This window comes from Schistocerca serialis, chromosome 10 (assembly GCF_023864345.2).
Source record: "Schistocerca serialis cubense isolate TAMUIC-IGC-003099 chromosome 10, iqSchSeri2.2, whole genome shotgun sequence".
NCBI classification, from domain to species: Eukaryota; Metazoa; Arthropoda; class Insecta; order Orthoptera; family Acrididae; genus Schistocerca; species Schistocerca serialis.
Window position 1 is genome coordinate 171,842,468 of NC_064647.1, and position 20,122 is coordinate 171,862,589.

General features: G+C 37.2%; 1 protein-coding gene across 1 annotated transcript in view; it reads left to right on the top strand.

The window, feature by feature from the left end:
- Window positions 1–6,825, top strand: part of LOC126425017 (histone acetyltransferase Tip60-like) — a 138,606-nt gene extending 131,781 nt beyond the window's left edge. The window contains exon 9 of the mRNA XM_050087924.1: window positions 1,795–6,825. Coding sequence (XP_049943881.1) covers window positions 1,795–2,011 — 217 coding nt within the window. The 3' untranslated portion in view covers window positions 2,012–6,825. The remainder of the gene's footprint in view (window positions 1–1,794) is intronic.
- Window positions 6,826–20,122: the final 13,297 nt, after the last annotated feature.

Sequence of the window (20,122 nt, forward strand, 5' to 3'; positions counted from 1 at the left end):
GTCTTAGAGACGGACCAAATTCTGCTTCCGCCAATCCGCGTATTAATATGTAACGCAGCCAATGAGATTGCTGCTAACGTAGAACCTTTTCTCCAAGCGGATCACACTCGCGCCGTGATACCTGAATGCGTGAGGTATTGTAACGAGTGTACAGACCTCCGATAGTCAGTCTGCATTTGACTGCACCAGTCTGCATTTGTCTGCACCAGTCTGCATTTGTCTGCACCAGTCTGCATTTGTCTGCACCAGTCTGCATTTGTCTGCACCAGTCTGCATTTGTCTGCACCAGTCTGTGCCAGTCTTCATTAGTCTGCACTAGTCTGCATTAGTCTGTACCAGTCTATAGTCAAGTTTCAGTCTGCACCTAATAAGATTATTATATTCCTGTACATAGCCATGAGGAGAAATGTATAGACACTTTGTCAAGTATCAGAGATATGTGAGAATAAGATTAATATACCAAGACCAAAGGAACTTCAGAATGTCAATTGTAAATAGCATCCAGAACCAAGTTAAGTTATTTTTATGCTTGTTATTATTTTAATAAATGTGTGTGAAAATTAATCAAGTTTTGTTTAAAGTTGGTCACCGTCAATCTGCTACTCTAAGCGTGCAAGACCACGAGACATATTGCTGACTCTCGCCTACTTCGTTAGAGCGACAAGTCAAATAATCTGATGGTGTATGTACCGAAGGTCTTACAGTACACACACCACAAATAGACATCATATTTCAGCAATAGAAAATGCCTATAAACTTTTGTTTACGTGGCACAACTTCTTCTCAGTGTTCCGAATTTTTTTCTGTTGGTGTATATTGTGTCTGCTTTAATTAAATCATGATTCTTGAAATGTAGGATGACTGTGGCACTGAACTTTCAAACTGTACCAAATATCTTGTGTAAGTGAGCGAGCACTTCTCCTGAACCTGGTGCTGAGTACTCTTGAGTACGTATTCAGCATGAAGGTAATCGGACTTTGGTAGAAATTAACACTACATTTCTTCTCGATGATGTAGAATTCTTTTTAACAGTAAACATGTAGTCAGGCTTTGATCTCTCCTGGTGCTAAGGCGATAAGAAAACTAGAAAAGTTTGTTAAGGTAGTTGATTTGTATCCAGAATAAATGTTCAGTCTGCAGCGTGAGTAGTGTTCAGGTACCTCCGTTGGCATAACACTTGTCTGCAATAGGCAAGTCCCAGGTTTGAGTCCTGGTGAGGCACACAGTTTTAATCTGCCAGAAACTTTGATTCATATTGTTCGCTATAAATTATAAGAGCTTTTCATAAATCACCCAGTTTATTAAGAGATAGCCTGCAGCCTAGTGCAAAAACAGTTAATTATGTACTTCTACCACGAAATAGAGCTTAGAAGAAAAAGAAAATTAGTCAACTGTCTTCTTGTATTCCTAAACAAGCTAACTGAGATTTTAGAAAATGTTCCTGAAAAAAAAATATTATTATGGTAGATGAGGGACCCCTCTGCTTATTTCTTTGACCAATGTACACTAAATAAAAGTATCTTATAGGTGCCTGAGTATGTTGCACATGGCATCAATATGAGTGCTGTTGTCTATAGTACTGTGTCTCTCACAGATAAACAGAGCAAGCTGAGAGTCACAAGACCTCTTTTTGTGGGATTTGTGTCTATTCTTGAAGAGGAGAGTTTGCATTTGTTCATTATGATTGAATATTCTTCTAATTTTTTAAGTGTAAGGTGTTTCTTAGGAACCATTATGTATAATTATGTTTTAGTTTCTAATCATAATCACGGCTTATCTTTTCTCTTCTGGCAGTGAGATTTGTGAGCTGACGAGCATCAAGAAAGAAGATGTGATCTCCACGTTGCAGATACTCAATCTCATAAACTACTACAAGGGACAGTACATAATTACACTGACAAAAGAGACTATAGCGAACCACAGGCGTGCGATGGAGAAGCGGAAGATCCGAATCGATCCCAAGTGCCTGCACTGGACTCCGAAGGACTGGTCGAAGCGTGCCAAGTGGTGACAGTGGCACGTGCCTCCCCCTTACTCGTCGTGTTCCCACTCGCCGGCAGCGGTAGCGCCGGCCGTCCCGCTCCACAAGCGTTCGTGCGCTGCATCGCCTGTCCGGCATGTCCGCAGTTGCGCTCGGCGGCTGGCATGACCCAGCCCGGCTGCGGATTAGTGCCGCCTCTGTGATGGCGGCAGGCCCGCCACGTGGCTTCGTTCTTCTGCCATGTGGCGGTGTAGTTAGAAGCTGTACAGTGTTCATATGTGGCTGTTATTGTGTATGTGTGTAATAGAGCATGTGTTTGTATGTGTGTGTGCACCATGCACACTTTTGATTGTTCTTATGTAAGTATGTCAGTCAGGAAGTTAGATATTTGCCAAGCTTCAGCACTTGAGAAGAAATTTACTGAAATTCAGGTGCACTGCTGGCAAATGATCCAACAATAGGAAGCGGCAGCAAGATGAGGAGACGGTGACCTGAATGAGGAACACCACAAGGAACCGTAGCTTCTACCCATCTCTCAGTCAGTAGCTTAAAAAATTAGTCGATCATATTTTGGAGAGATGTTACAAGGTAAAAGTATACCATTTGGTATGTTCCACGGTAATTACTGGTTGTATTATTTTCTTGCTGCCGCTCCTTCTTTGTTTGCAACTTTGGCCAGGGTGGCCTATTATATGTGCAATTGAGTGTCTTTACTACTATGCAGTTGAGATATCTGTACCAGCATTCTTAAAATGTGGCTAGTTGTGACTGTCTCAAAATTCATGCTGCAAGTTACTGGGAGACTAATAGCCTGAAACCGAACTCTGACTCATCAAAATTCAGGTTTTCTCGAGTTCCTTCCTGCTGTTAGATTCTGAGTTAATTCATTTCCTCTCACTCATTGTCACTTTAGTCAAAAATGTCTTCAAAGACTGCTTGCCGATCTGCTGGTAACTCGTATGAGAATGTTGTAGGCAGGACGTTAGAGAGACAAAAGAGAAGTTTGCAAACAGTGATGCTTCAGTATATGAGTTCTCATTCTTTGCATACTAGTACATATGATCCTACTTTAACTAATCAAAATTCTTTTTTGTACTTGTGCATTTGGTTTCTTTTCATTTAATGAGGCTGTTGGTTCTGTATCCCTTAATATTATCAGCTTGTATTTCATTGAAATCGGCTTATATTCCTTCACAGATTTGGAAACAGAAATACATCACACAGACAATGATGCATTGAGCGAATTGGTTCATACTAAGCGTTCTCTATGGCCAGTTTTCCACACCTTGTGTTCAGCACTGCGAGAGTCTCACAATAAATAAAATAAAAGGATTATCAATATGTACTATATCTTCATTTATGGGTAGCAGAACAGCAGAATCACATATATGCTTAAGCCGAGATTCTTTTACAATTATAATAAGTAGAAGTGTTATTGGAATAAACTTTCCAGTTCATTACTGTCATATTTAGCAGTTCAAATTAACTTGACTGTTTACAAAAGCCACAGTAATATAGCTATTTGTCTTAAATGATGAGTATAAGCTTTCGCATCTTTTCACGTGCATTCAACAACGGTGTAAGGTATCGAATATGTTAATACAATAAATTTGTCAGAAATAATTTGCTTTCCTGTGAACATTCTTACTGTCAGTGCTGTTTAAGTCCATCCCTTTTGCATAGTTTCAGATTTGCATTTTGGTAAATTGAGAGATTTGTGTGCAATTTTAGTCTGAACAAATCCAGGTGTGATCCAAAAGACAATAATTGGAAATTTTGCTGCAGGTTGAAATGTGAAACACCCTAGGATTTATCAGACTGGTTGTTGACAGCCCTGTATCTCAGAGTTACATACTGAAATTTATTAATTTTTGTGATGATTTGTCCAGACAGTCTACAAACTTCACAAAACACATGCACACATGAAGAAAGGTCTTGGGAAAAATGAAGAATTTTTTAAAAGTTGTTGTAATTTCATTTAACTTTACTTTCATACAAACTATATTCTGAAGGTGTCCTACGAGAAAATCCTTAAAACTAGTAATATGTTTATTTCATTCTTGAACTGATGGATTCAAGACAACATACATTTTCCTTATTTTTGGTTAAGAAGCACCACTCAGTCACACCTAGCCATTCTTTTAAGATAAATCATACAACTGAATCTGCCAGTGATGAATGTTATAGAAAATGTTTGCTGCGAAGAGTTAAAAGTTTCCCATTCATGCTGATGGTCATATTGTATAATACTGTTACCACACTGTATATAGTATTCATCTATTGTGAGACTGTACTTTCAAAAATTGACAAAGCAAGAGACTGTAATTGTATCAGGATTTATGTAGAAGGTAGGAGCAGGTTGCCAAAATAATAAAAAAAGATGTCAATATATGTGTATATAGGTACAGGAATAGTCTCCAAATCACTTCCAGGAAATTGTGTATTGTGTTAGAAGAAACTGCAGATGAGATTTCTTTGAAAGTTGTAAAAGTATTTCAGCACAACAAATTATTTATCGACAGTATTATCGGGAATCTTGTGATAACGGTTTAGATTGCATAATATTATGTCCATAAATACAGTAAGGGTGAAATAATTGCTGACTAATCTGGGAAGTGCAATCATTGTGAACAGCTGTCAGTGTCCGTTTCTGCTGCACCAATTTTATATTGTACTACTTTCTTATTAGAAATTCTGTACAAGAGACAGTCACACAGTTGATCGTCCACATAGTTCAGCATACACTCCATTTCCTACAACATAACAGGGAGACAAATGATAACTGTTACAGATACTTCAAACTTGCTTTTTTTTTCATTATCATGAATTACAAAGCTCAGCAGATGCTACAGGTATTTTAATCTCACATAGTGATGTCCAATCTTTTGGTGCTATAGAAAATTTAGAGATTATTGATGAGATTTTATGTAAAATCACGTTTTAAAGGGGAAGCTTTCTCCTGCATGCAAATACCCCAATGTTGTATTGCAATTACGTTTTCCTTTGGTAAAAATGTTTTTACTTTAAGATCAGAAATTAAAAATGATTCGTGATAATTTTTTTGCTTAGAGGAATTTCTGTGACAAATTTATCTGTTTTATAAAGTTTGTGATGTGAATTCAAAAATTTTGCTTTTTTGTGCATGTATTGCAGAGGGAAAATAATAATTATCAACTGTTGGGGTAGGGAAAAATCAGTTGATTTTGGAACTATATTTCAGTCACAGCTTTACTATAATGAGAAACTGCAGAATTGGTGCTCTGGTTGTAATCTGCTCCTACCTTTATTATGTGCCACCTCCATGAAAGGAAGTGGAAATAACTTCAGAGAAGCTGTGATAATGGAGGGCAAAAAAAACTGTTCAGAATTGTAAACATGTAATTACTTTTATCTGTGTAAAAATCAATGTTCTCTGTTCGTATTCAAGGAAAAATTTTATTTGGTTCCAAACTGTCAGTCTGTGGTGCCCATGGAAGTTAGTTTCTCTTGTGTGTGTGTGTGTGTGTGTGTGTGTGTGTGTGTGTGTGTGTGTGTGAGCGCGCATGCGCTAAACATGTAACGCATTTGTTCCCATACTACATCATCAAGAACATATAATCACCAGAGCTGTAACAAACAGAATTACAAATGAAATTGCACCCATTTTCTCCCCTTTTTTCTCTAGTTTATATTAGTTGCCACTCTTCAGTATTATAGTGTTATTCAGAAAATTATATTTTGTACCTAATTTTTCCAAACCCCTGAAATTTGCAACTGTAGTTTTAAATTTGTTGCTAAATTTATTTTAGTATGAAAGTGAACAGTGTGTCAGATTTATGGTGGAAAGGTTATTAGTTGGTGACAGGGTGGTATTATTCAAGTACTAAAGCATGGAAAAATCAAATAGATGGCCTCTGGTATGCATATTTTTACATTGCATGAACAGATAATTTTCTGCAATTTAGTTTTACCAATGCTGTCGCATCCCTATATAACCTAATAGCCTTTCTACCAGCACGTCTTTCAGAACGTACTTGCACAAATACAACAAATTGACACTGCTCTTACCTGGCTGTGTTGTCCACAGACTAGAAACTTTGGAACCATGTGGCTAAAAATGTATTGGAATGCTCATTAGTTTTGAATTGTTTGTAACTTAGGGTGCAGTTGGAATGTGAAGAGACTGTGAAGTATTACTACTGTTGTGCCACTGTAATGGGAAACTTCCCTACGTACACACAATTATTTGTCTTTCATTGATGTCTGTCTGTTGATTTTTCAGAAACAACTGATTTGCCGTTATCTCTCTTACAGTTGCAAACATTTCAAAATTTAAGAGCTAATATTTCTAAAACAAACAAGAGAAAAGATAAAAAGAAGATAGTACAAAACTGAGAGCAGTGTAATAGAAGTTCTGGATGAGTAATGGCAAATTTATCATGAACTAATAAATGTTATTAGATGGAGGAGGAAGCAATAGTTTGATTGCTGTAGTGCACAATATTTTGAATTGACAGTGAAGTTATTTTGGCTTTGTGTAGAAATTTGGGAACAAGTATTTTCTTCTTCTCTCACTCTCTTTTCAATGTTTGCGTCTTCTCAGAATCGTTACTTGGCATTGCTCATTCAGTACTTGAAGTGACGCTTCTTAATTAGATATTGAAGTCATATCAGGGTTGATCTGTGGAATGCAAATTGTATTTGTTTTATATTTTGTGTAATATTGCAGACTGCTGCAGAAGCTGTGTGTGCTAATGGTGCAAAGTGGAACTAAATTATTGTGTAGTTGTAAGATAATTTCTGGACTTTACAGACATGTATGTGAAATCCGTGCTTTATCTCATTGAATTCCATGTCTTTTTTTACTTAGCCTTTTTTATTTGTTGCACATTCTAATGATTACCTCACCCATTGCAGTCCTCCTCCTGTCATATCATTTCACATTTCTATGATGGTGATTTGAAAAGTTCTCAGAACAGAATAGATAAAAAGTACGTACACCACTGAAACCTTTTTTTATTTTTTGATGTAGTCTCCTTGTAGATTAATGCATGTGGTACAGGTGTGCAAAATAGTTGTCAACTCCAGGTATCACTTCTTTATTTGAAGTGAATCTTCCTCCATGAAGTTTTGGGAAGAGATGGAAGTTTGGTGGAGCCATATCAGGTGAATAAGGTGGCTGTGGCAACAATTCATACCTTAGTTCGTGTAATTTTGCCATCTCAATGACGTGTGCAGGTGCACATTGTCTTGAGGGAAGATGACTTTCTTCCTTGATAAATCTGGCTTTTTTTGCACGTAACTTTTGTTGCAATTTGTCTAGGAGGTTAGCGTAGTATTCTCCAGTAATTGTTTGCCCAGTGGGGAGATAATCTACAAACAGAATCTCCTTCATATCCCAGAATACTGATGCCGTGACCTTTCCCGCCAAAGGAATTGCCTTTGCTTTCTCTGGTGGTGGAGAATCAACATGTTTCCACTGCTTTGACTGTTGTTTTGTCTCTGGGGTTTAGTAGTGCACTCAAGTTTCATCTGTGGTCACAAACCGGTGCAAAAAATCTTGGTCGTTTCTCCTAAAACAGGCCAAACATTGTTCCAATATGTCATTCTCATGCATTTTTGATCCAGCATCAAGAGTCGCGGCACCCATCGTGCAGATAATTTTTTTATTTCTAACTCCTCAGTTAAAATGTGATATACCCTTGCAGATCTGGCAAGTGTGAGCAATTTCTCGCACTTTCGATCGGCAATCCTCCATGACCATTTTGTGCACATTTGCAATGATTTCTGTAGTAGTGACACATCTTGGCTGAACACTGCATAGATCATCGTCTAAGCTCTCCCGACCAAATTTAAATTCATTTATCCACTTGGCAACAGTTGAATATGAAGGAGCAGAGTTCCAGTGTATTCTGGAAATTGGCATATATGTCCTTTGCTTTCATACCTTTATTTATGAAGTACTTAATCACAGCTTGAATCTCGATCCCCCCCCCCCCCCCCATCTTCGCAAATCACTACGCGGGAACAACAGAGCCGTGTCACATTTTCCAAGATCACTGACGTGGCACCTGTTTACAGGCGACAGTCAAATGAATATCACATGAACAACTTGTTGCACTAGTGCTGACCTCTAGGGGTGATTCTGAGAACTTTTCAAACCACCCTCGTAGTTGGATTTATGAGGGTTGCCCAGCAAGTAATACACCGCATTTTTTTTTTTCCTAACCAAAAACAATGCTACAAATGAGAAGCGTCGTGTACATGATATTTGAAGTCTCCTGAGTGAGTACAGCAAGTTTCTGTCACGTCTGACAAATTGCGTAGTGGCAGGACAGTTTCAAAATGACGTCTGTAGGTGATGTACGTTACAAGAAATGTGCCGTCATTGAATTTCTCACTGCAAAGAAAGAAACTGTGGGGAATATTCAAAAACATTTGTACAAAGTCTGTGGAGCATTTGCTGTCGACAGAAGTACAGTTAGTGGGCACAGTTATAGTCACAAGCAAGTGCTGGCAACTCCTGCGACATCTTCCATGTGTAAAATGCTTTTGTCACAAATCCATGTGTGCCACCACACATAGCGGATGTGATTTGATTTGTGCACATGTGTTGCAGGTTACTTGAGTATCACTGTTTGGGTTCATAAAACGCATTTTCTTTGTGACTCTAGGAAAAATTGCAAGGATCTCTGTTTCTCATAGCCACAAAAAGTGACAGTTAATTATCTGTAGTTTTTAGTTTTGTTAATAAAGACAACAAAGAAACAAGACATCAGATAGCAGTTCTGAGGCCCAGGAAAATGAAAATTTCTTCACAGAGAAAGCAAAAGTTATTTTTGATCTACCCAGCGCATACTCCTAAGTATGCATTGTCTCTGCATATCTGAACTGATACAAATTCAGTGATACAGGCATGTCATGGAAGAATGGGGTGGCAAGATGACCCTCTGGAGATTGAAAAACGCTTTATGCACACATGTGGAGGAGGCCAGGTTCCAACTCCGGTCTGGCAGAAATTGTTAACTTCCCAATTGATTTAAACCAATGTCCACTAGCAGCTAATGTCATTACTTCCTTTGTGTCTTTACTCTTTTATGCAGTTGACAAAAGTACACAATGAAGGCCATAAGATCAAAATAAATAGCCAGTGAAGGTTATGGACTGTTAGTGAAATTTTTGTAAATAAATAAAACTGCATCATATTATCACTAGAGTGAAAAAAAAGATGACCCTTGCTATAGGGTCAATCCATACCAAGCACTGGTTGCGTGACCATCTCAGAAAAATTTTATATTTGCTGGGTGAATTCCCCAATGTTTAGTAGTCACAAAAATATTTGTTTAAAAAAATTTATTGTTTATTATTTTGAAATGGCGGTGATATTTGTCCCAGGTCGCACGCGTTTTTTCGTATTTGAAAGCATCTACATTTTTTACATTTATTCAGTAGTGGATTGTCCTAAGCCTTTCACATAAAATGCATTTAGTTCAACACACTCTGGGCTACAAATTAACATCATTATCACTTAGCTGAATGTATTCTTTAATATATTTTAATAGTTCAAAGTTATCAGCCACAAATTAAAAAAACTCAATTTTTGAACAGTAGTTTCCCAAAGAAAGATTAATTTCTCAGTTTTAATATTTTGTCTGCTATTACACTGTATAGTATAGTTACTTTTAATAGAGTATCAATGGTGAGCAACTTGCACTTAAAAAAATACCGTAAAATAGGGTGAATAGGATCAATTCTGCCGGAAAAACTTTAAAACAATAGAAACTACACAGGATGCAATAAAATATGGAAATCAGTGCGTCAATCTGCAGTATTGCCCTTGGGGAACACATTCACGAACATTTTGTGTTCAAATAGTGGCTACCCTGGCTTCTAGAGCACTGTAAACATGTATGTTCCGAAAACTTGGTATACAGTGGTGTGTGGTTGGGATTGTGTATCGTCAGAATCAGTGCTTCTACCAAGAATTGTGTTCTGAAATCAGGTCCTTCTTTGTTTTTGGTGAGTATTAAATATATTTCTTGATTTTATTTTATTTCGCTTGAACGAACGCACTTTTTAAAAAAAAAAAAAAAAAAAATGGGGTGAGTAGGATCAGTATAAAATAACACTATTATCGGGCTTACATTTTGCTTATTGGACGCTACCTGCTTGTGTTTTGAATGTTTTGTTCTATTTAATTTCCAGACTGATTAAAATGCCCAGGAATTACATTCCTGATCCTTGTGGGAAATCCTACACAAAGAGAAGCAAGGATGAATTAGCCCAAGCCATTACTGCTGTTAAAGGAGTGAGGAGCATTAGGCAAGCTGCCCGAAATTTCAGCATTCCATACACAGTTCTCCACCGACATTTGGGGAATAAGAATGTGCACCCCCAAGGGGGACAAACTGCACTCTCTGCAGATGAAGAGGTGTTGATTGTGGACAGGCTTGCTATTTGTGCCGAGTGGGGCTATTGCTTTGACCGGTTGACTCTGCAATTGTTTGTCAAAGGATTCTTGGACCGTATAGGTAAAGTTGTTAGAAAATTCAAAAGTAATTTACGTGGTCACGAGTTCACAGTTAGCTTTTTGAAGAGGCACAAAGAAAAATTGCGTCTAAGACTGTGCCAGAACATATAAAGAGCATATACTTCTGTTTTGAGAGCTGCCCTGTGGGAATATTTTGATAATTTAGAGAAGAAAATTAAAGATGTTCCCCTAAGTAATATTGTGAATTTCGATGAAACGAACTTAGCAGATGATCTGGAACGTGTGAAAGGGGTTACGAAAAGAGGATCAAAATATCCTGAGAGAGTCATGAATACCTCCAAAGCAGCAACGTCAGTTATGTTTGCTGCTGCAGCAAATGGAAAACTGCTGCCATTGTCTGTTGTTTATCTCTCAAAGCACTTGTATGCTTCATGGATGGATGGTGCTCCCAAAGACACCAGATTTAACAGAAGTGAAAGTGGGTGGTTTGATGCTCAGTGTTTTGATGACTGGATTATTGTAATCTTTTTGCCTTATTATAGGAAGAAAGAAGGCCCCAAAATTTTAATCAGCGACAACCTTTCCTCTCATCTTTCAGTGGCTTCAGTCAAGTCTTGTGAAGAGAATGATGTAAGAATGATTTTTCTTCCCAAAAACTCTACGCATCTCACTCGGCCTCTTGACGTGGTATTTTCTCGTCCACTGAAGACCAGCTGGCGAAGCATTCTCCAAAAATGGAAGTTGGGTTCCGGTCGTAAGGAGACCACCATTCCCCCAATTACTAAACCAGCTTGTGAGGGCTGTGGAAGTAAATGCCGAAAAAAACATCCAGGCTGGTTTCGAGAAATTTGGGATTCTGCCATTCAGTCCCAAGAGATTAATTAGCAGAGTTCTGGTGTTGAAGATGGTAAAGGATCCGCAAATCCACAGGATGTTGATGGAGGTCTCATTGAGTTGCTCCAAGAATTTCGAGGGAGCGATGAAAGGCCTGTGAGACAGTGGCGAACCAGGGTTCCAGTGCAGGCTGGGAAAAGTGTGTCCAGTACACGATTTCCCTGATGATGAAAAGAGTGACACCTCAGACAAAAGTGACGATGTTTCTGGAGATGACAACTCACCAACTCTCTCCAACAGTGACCGTGAGAACACAAGCGCAATCGGTGGCTCTGAAGTCTTTTCTCCTTATGAACTTCAGCCTGGTGACTTTGTCATTGTTAGATTTGGCGCAAAAAAGAGGCACAGGAGGTTCATAGGCACAATTGTCACTGTAACTGAGTCAGCAATGACTGTTAAGTGCGTTCGAAAGAGGGTTGGGAAAAAGAACACTCTTTGTTTTCCCGGATGTGGACAATATATGTGAGGTGAACCCAATACAAGTGGAGAGAAAGATAAAAGTCACTAACATTCAAAGGGGTCAACACACCTTTTTTGTGGATCCCATGTTTTTAGAATAAGGTGTAGCATTATTTTAAGTTTTCTACATAAAATGTATTTCTTTTTTTTTTTTTTCAATAAAATAATTATAATCGTATGTATACTTCTTTTTTCTGTTTCGCAATCATCTTTTACTTTTTTTAAAAAAATAAGCCAGTGATCCTAATTGCAAAACAAGCATCTTAATGGAATAACTTGGGAAAATACTATGACTGATCCTATTCACCCTGACCTTCAGAACAATAGGATCAAAGTATTTAAAAAATTATTAAAATTTGTCATAAACAATAAAGAGAGAGCCATATATTGGATTCAAAACTACAGATGAAGACACACAAAATGGCTTTTGTTTCATCGCTTTACATAAATTGATTGAGGAGATACACATCTTTGAACATTAAAAGTGATCCTATTCACCCCGATTTATGGTACACTATTTTAAAAAATGGATTTTTTTTTTAATTTTACTATTTTGTGGCCTGTAATATCTGTGTTGGGGGACCAGATAAAAATCTGAAAATTTCACAGTTAATAGATCTTTATGATATCAAACTTCAGTATAAATTTCAACTTTGAGATTCAATGGGAAGTTATAGAAAAAAGATTATGAACATCAGTCAAAAAAACGTTTTTTAACGTCTGCGATATCTGGTAGGCTAATCAAATAACGTATACCAATTGCATAATGTAACACACCACATTACACTAGCTAATGATTATTTGTCGAAACAATGCTGTGTTAATTGTTTCAGCCAGCTAACAATTGCATCTGCAGGCCTATGCAAGTCTGATTGTTGTCTTCCTTCTTCCACCAACAATTGTCAACTCACACTTATTTAGTTAGAAGTTCTTGACGTGTGCAGTTGAAATTGGTGTCTCAGTGTTCTGTTGGTGTTATTATTAATTAAGCATGTCATACAAGTGTATGGAGTGCATCCTAAAGACATTACTTTAATCGAAGATTACAGTGAAGAAGAAAAAGTGTTGATTTACTGAAGAGTCAGCCAGACGTCAAATCAACTTGCAAGTACCATGAAATGAAATACTTGAAAAAATTTGATCACCTTTTTGGTCAGTCTTGCATGGACCCTTTTGAGAAACACAAGAAACCTATAACAAAAGGTCTGCGAGAAATAACATTTGATCATTATTACATTAAAAAAAAAAAAAAAAAAAAGTTTTGTCAATCTCATACCAGGAAAATTATTGTGTCCACCATGTTAATCTAAGATATTTGTAATTCACAAGAGAAAGGATAGTGAAACCTGACACAGAATTTTGTGACTTATCAGTAACCATTAAAAAAAGTAGATGCAACTTGTGAAATCCTGGGTATATCACCTGCTAGTACAATTAGAAAACTGAGTCAAGATAAAAGACCAAGTGCCTTGAATACTAAAAATGAGAAAGTGGCAGCTACAGTCAAAAAGAATTTGGAAGTTTCATTTCAAAATACAATTTATACTAAAACAGATGGAAGTTCTAAAACTTCACCAGCTGAATATGATGATTTGATAGAAGAACTAAATGCAGTACTTCAAACAAAGATGGTAAAATTAAGATTATCTGCCGAATTCTTGGAATCGAGCAAAAGTTAGTGAGGAATTTAATGTGTTGCAATGTCTTGTTAAGTTAACAAGGCAATTACTAAAAGAACAGGGGATTTTACTAGCATTACAAAAGAAAAGTGCATCTAATTTGGTAGATGAAAATACAATCAATAAAGTTATTAAGTATTATGACAATGACAATAGTAACCATATGATGTCTAGCAAAAAAGACTGTGTTTCTGTGAAAGAAAATGCTTATAAGATTCAAAGACAAAAAAGGTTAATATTGTGTGATTTAAATGAACTATTCACTAAATTTAAAAAAGAAAATCCTGGCATTAAAATAGGAAGATCAAAGATTTGCGAGTTGAGACCAAGATGGTGTATTGTTGCCCAGGCATCTGGCACCCGTAATGTTTGTGTTTGTTTGTATCATCAGAACACAAAGTTGGTGATAGATGGGGGCCAAACTTTTGGAAGTTATGGTATGCAATATTGACAGTTACAATTGTATGATCAAGAGAAAATGTGAAGATTGTCCAGGCAAACAAGCCTTACTTGACATGTTTGAAGACTCCGAAGAAGACGATTTGATTCCTGACAATATAAAATACAAACAGTGGGTGACACAAGACAGAACTGAAATGGTGAGAGTCATAAAATCACGAGGAGAATTTTTTTGAAGTGTTGGTGGCTAACCTTGAAAATCTGAAAATGCATAATTTTATTGCAAAAGCTCAAAGTAAATTTCGGAAGACAAAAAGCAAACCTTGGCAGCTGATGAAAGCTTAGTTCTTTCTGACTTTTAGGGAAATTATTCCTTTGTTGTTCAAGATGAAGTACAAGGGCACCACTGAGTAAACAAACGGGCCACAGTTCATCCATTTATATTCTGTTATAAAGATGAAGGTAAACTAATGAGCCACAGCTTTTGTGTCATAAGTGACTACCTTGAACACAGCAGTGTACATTTTTCAACTAAAATTAACAAACTACATTAAACAGCACCACCCTTCCATTTAAAAAAAAAAAATAAGAAAAAACTTATTTACTTTTTTGATGGGGCAGCAAGTCAGTATAAAAACAAAAAAAAATTATCAACATCTCCTTTTATAAGGAAGATTTTGGGTTTGATGTAGAATGGCACGTTTTTGCTTCATGCCATGGGAAGAATGCTTATGATGCTGTCAGAGGTACAACAAAGCAACTGTCACAAAAGCAAGTCTGCAGCGGACCGATGACAATCGTATCATAACACCTCAATAAATGTTTGAATTCTGTAAAAAACATATCAAAGAAATTACCTATGTTTTTGTACAGTGTGAGGAAATACTAGAAGTCTATGACAGTGTCTTGAAGGAAAGGTACAACACTTGTCAGAAGATTAACGGAACTCGATCTTTTCATTTTTTTGTACCCCATTGACACAACTTACTGAAGTGTAAGATCACATCAGCTTTGCCTGATAGTGAACTTCATCAGTGTGGAAAACTTGTACAACTGGTTCTTCAAAATAAGGATGCAACAGTTTTGTTATGTAAACACTCTTATCGCTTGGCGTTGGCGGCACGCCAGTGGGAACGCGCACACCTAGAGCTACTAGTGTGCGCGTCTGGGATAACGTTCCGCTGGCCACTGCGAAAACTCCCAAGTCCTTATCTAAGGTCAATGACCTCGAACACTATATAAGCGAGCGCGCTCTCGCGCTACACTCAGTCTGTGTCGTGCTGCTGCACGGGCAATTGCATTGAATGCCGCCAACATGCCCTACAGGAGGTATCGTCGTACCCGCACAACAGTCTAGAAAACATTGAACTTACAACAACATCAGGAGACAAGAAAAATCACATTCCAGTGAAGAGTGTTGCAGCCCACGCCCTCGCCGATGGACCCTGTGTATTTCTTGGATGTTCCCTTAATTTTAGCTTGGATATAAACGACACTTTCTCACGTGGAAATGGGTGGTTCACCGTTGCCATAGTAAGAGGTGGTAGCGGAGTTTCTAGTGTATCTGGTCTTGAAAGTTTTAATGATAGAGATGTAATTGCCTATCGTACGTATCATATGTTTGAAATTGGTAGTAAAGATTTTGGTAAATCAGCTTATGATTCAACGTCTCCTCTTGGCTTGTGTTTATGATGAACAGTGGTGGATAGGCGAAGTTGATAATATCGACTATCAAAACCAAGATGTACATGTTGTATTTTATCACCCTCCAAGATCAAGGACATCTTTTGAAAAAATTGAGAAGGATGAAGTTTGGATGCCACTTAAAAATGTACTAAGGAAGCTGTCTCCCATGGAATTTACAACAGTGACTGGGCGAACTTATAATCTAACACCCAAACTGAGTGAACAAATTTCTCAAATGTTCAATGAGCGATGTACTAAAAATAAAGAACAATATAATGTAATTAATAGGCTTATTTTCAATAAAAAAGTAGATAATCATAGATTTGATTAAATTATATACTGTAACTGATATATTCTATTCCATAAGCCTAGATATCTCAGATGTTAAAAAACATATTTTTTACTCATGTTTGTAATTTTTTTTTCCATAACTTCCAATTGAATCTCAAAGTTGAAATTTATACTGAAGATTGATATCATAAAGGTATAGTAACTGAGATATTTTCAGATTTTTATCTGGTGCCCCAACAAAGATATTGCAGGCCACAAAATGGAAAAATTACAAAATCCATTTTTTAAAATAGTGTATTTTTTAAGTGTAAGCTGCTTACCATTGATACTTTATAAAAAGTAACTATACTCTACAGTGTAATAGCAGACAAAATATTAAAACTGAGAAATTAATCTTTGTTTGGGAAACTACTGTTCAAAAATTGAGTTTTTTTAATTTGTGGCTGATAAATTTGAACTATTAAAAATATATTAAACAATACATTCAGCTAAGTGATAATTATGTTAATTTGTAGCCCAGAGTGTGTTGAACTAAATGCATTTTATCTGAAAGGCTTAGGACAATCCACTTCTGAATAATTGTAAAAAATGTAGATGCTTGCACATACGAAAAAATGCATGCGGCCTGGAACAAATATGGCCGCCATTTCAAAATAATAAACAATAAATTTTTTAAAAAATATTTTTGTGACTACTAAACATTGGGGAATTCACCCAGCAAACATAAATTTTTTCTGTGATGATCAAGCAACCAATTATTTGGACCACTTGGTATGGATTGACCCTATACAAAAATTGCAGTGTCGTGTAATACCAATTAAAGGAAGACAGGACTGTGCCTTTCTTATTCATATGATTTATTAGCTACTGAAATGGTATGAAAAAATATCATTGAAGTTACTGACTGCCATTAGGGCAGAGAGGTTAATCAAATTTACGACAGTGTAGTTTGGTATGTTTAACAAACATTGTGTCTTAGCGCAGGTGAGAGTTGTTTTAGGTGTGACAAAAGCCCTAGGAGTAATTGCAGATCATATTTGAATTAATGGTCGTGACAATAAAGAGCCACTTCCAACAGTACAGGATAAATATGAGTAAAAACAAGTGTAAAATGGTTTTGTTAAGTTTGCAGGAACTTTTTTCACACAAGGGGAGGGGGGAGGGGGGGGGATAGTTCATTTCCAACCAATTATAGTTGTTAGGTAACAAAGTGAAATGAAAGAATGCAGAAATTAATCCCAGAACAAATAATGGGAGGAAACCACCAGAAAAACTTGCAGATAATGGAAAGAAAAGCTGAGGTAATCAGTTAAGAAAGTGACATCACTAAAGACAGTCACAGACACTGCATCCAATAAGTTGAAGTATAAATGTTCCATTGTTGTAATCAATCAGAGGACTGGTTTGATGTAACTATCGTATCCTGTGCAAGAATCACCATCTCTGCATAGCTACTGCAATCTGCAGACATTTGAACCTGCTTGTTTTGTATTCAAAACTTGGTGTCCCTCTAGAACTTTTACCTGCTCTCCACAGTCACCTCTATTACAAAATTAACTTGTCTTGATGCCTCAAGATGTGCCGTGTCAACACATCACTTCTTTTATTGAAGTTGTACCATAAAACTCTTTCCTTCCTGACTACATTTTGTAGCTCATATTAAATTACCCAATCTACCTATCTAATCTTCAGCATTCTTCTGCAGCATCACATTTCAAAACCTTCTTTCTTATTGGTAATGTGTATTGTCAGTAGCTCACTTCCGTGTTCAGCTAGCCTCCAGTCAAATACATTTTTATGAAAGACTTCCTAACACTTAAATTTATATCAGTGTTAATATATTGTCTTATTGAGGAAAGCTTTTCGTGCTATCACCAGTCTGCATTTTGTATCCTCCCTACTTCTGTTGTCCTTAGGTATTTTGCTCCATGTATAGCAAAACTTGTTTACTACATCTAGCTTCTCATTTCATATTCTAATTTCCACAACATCGCTTGATGTAAGTCGACAGCACGACATTATCCTTGTCTTACTTTTCTCTTCATCTTGTAATGTTTTCAAGATCTCCATTCCATTAAACAGATCTTCCAGGCTTTTGTAACTACTTATTCTCCCCGAACTTTAGCTCTGTTTCCAGATTTCTCCATTGTTTCCTTTGCGGGGAAAAGAAAAGAGACTGGAGGCACCAAAAAGTTCCAAATGGTTTATAAACTCCAAGAGAAATTTAGATACTAGGTTTTAAACTGCAAAATACACTGAGGAGATAAAACTCATGGGATAACGATAGGTGCATATACCAACAGTTGTTGTACCGTGTACATAAGGTATAAAAGGGCAGTGCATTGGTGGAGCTGTCATTGGTACTAAGATAACTCATGTGAAAATGTTTCTGACATAATTATGGCTGCATAATGGGAATTAGCAACCTGTAATGATAGTTGGAGCTAGACTCATTGGACATTCCATTTCAGAAATCATTAGGAAATTCAATCAATAAGATCTACAGTGTCAAGAGTATGACAAGAATACTACATTTCAGGCATTACCCCTCATCACGGGTAACACAGTGGCCAATGGCCTCTATTTAATGATCAAGATCAGTGGAATTTGCATAGAGTTCCCAGTGCTAACAGACAACCAACACTGCGTAAAATAACCTCAGGAATCAATGTAGGATATATAATGAACATATCTGTTATGACAGTGTGGTGAAATTTAGTGTTAACGGACTATGGCAGCGGATGATCAATGCAAGTGTCTTTGCTAAAGTAGCGCCTCTCCTGGGCTCATGACTACGTCAGTTGGACTCGTAGACAAGTGGAAAACCAAGACTTTGTCAGATGAGTCCCAGTTTCAACTGGAGCTGATGATAGGGTTCCTGTGTGGCACAGACCCCACAAAGCCATGGACTCAAGTTGCCAACAATGCACTGTGCAAGCTGGTGGTTGCTCAATAATGGTGTGCGCTGCGTTTATATTGAATGGACTGGGTGCTCTGGATGTTTGACTATTTGGTGATCATTTTCAGCCATTCATGGACTTCATATTACCATACAGTGATGGAATTTTTATGGACGGGAAATATGCCATGTCATCAGGACACAATTGTTTGCAAATGATTTAAAGACATTTTGGACAATTCGAGCAAATGGTTTGGCCACTCAGGTCGCACAACATGTCTCCCATCGAACATTTATGGGACATAATCGAGAGGTCAGTTTGTACACAAAATCCTGCACCATCAACGTCCGGACGGCTATAGAGGCAGCATGGCTCAATATTTCTGCAGGGGACTACCAACGACTTGAGTCCATGCCACATTGAGTTGCTGCACTGCACCACAAGGTCCGACATGATATTAGGAGATATCGACATTTGTCACCACATTGTATTTCCAGGAGCAAGTGTTGACTGACCATAATTTATTCTATATAACATAAAGCTGAAGAAAAGGGTGGGAAGTTGTGCAGATTAAACCTGAATAAATTGAAGCAAAGTTTCTTGTGAATTGGGCAGCAACTGACTGAAATAAGCAAAAGAAATGCAATAGAAGATGAATGGTTAACTTTGAGAGATGAAACAGTGAAGGCCTAGTGGGAATGTTTGGTAACACACAAGATATAAGATTTACTTGAAGAAAGGGGAAAATTTAAAAATAATTTACAACATGTGGAACAAGCAAAAGGGAATACAGACTTCTGGAACACTAAATCAATAGAATATGAAAATGGCATAGCAGGAATGCCTAGGGAAGAAATGCAAAGCTGTAGAAGTGTGAGAGACTATGGGAAATACAAGTGCAGGGTACAGTAAAATAGATTTTTGGGAAAAAGAAGCAAATGTATGAATATCAAGAGCAAAGTGAAGAAGAAACAGCAGGAGGAATAAGCTGGAGGGCTATGTAAAGAAAATTAATTTGAAACTAATATTATGGAAAGAAAAGAGGAAGTAGATGCAGGTGAGGTGGCGGATGTGATCTTGTGAGAAGAATTTGCTAGAGCACTGAGAGACCTAAGTTAGAACAAGTCAAGAGGACTAGTACACACACTCTCAGAATTATTAAGATCCTCGAGAAGACCAACCATGACAAAAAGGTTCCACTTGTATGTAGGATATATGTGGTAGACAATAACCTTAGATTTTGAGAAGAGATTAACTCTCAGAGACTTCGTATAGTGGCTCAGCCAATTCAGATTACACAACATCAACATTATTGTTAGTTTTGATGCAGACTGATGGGGTAAACATGGGCAGCCCCATTCTG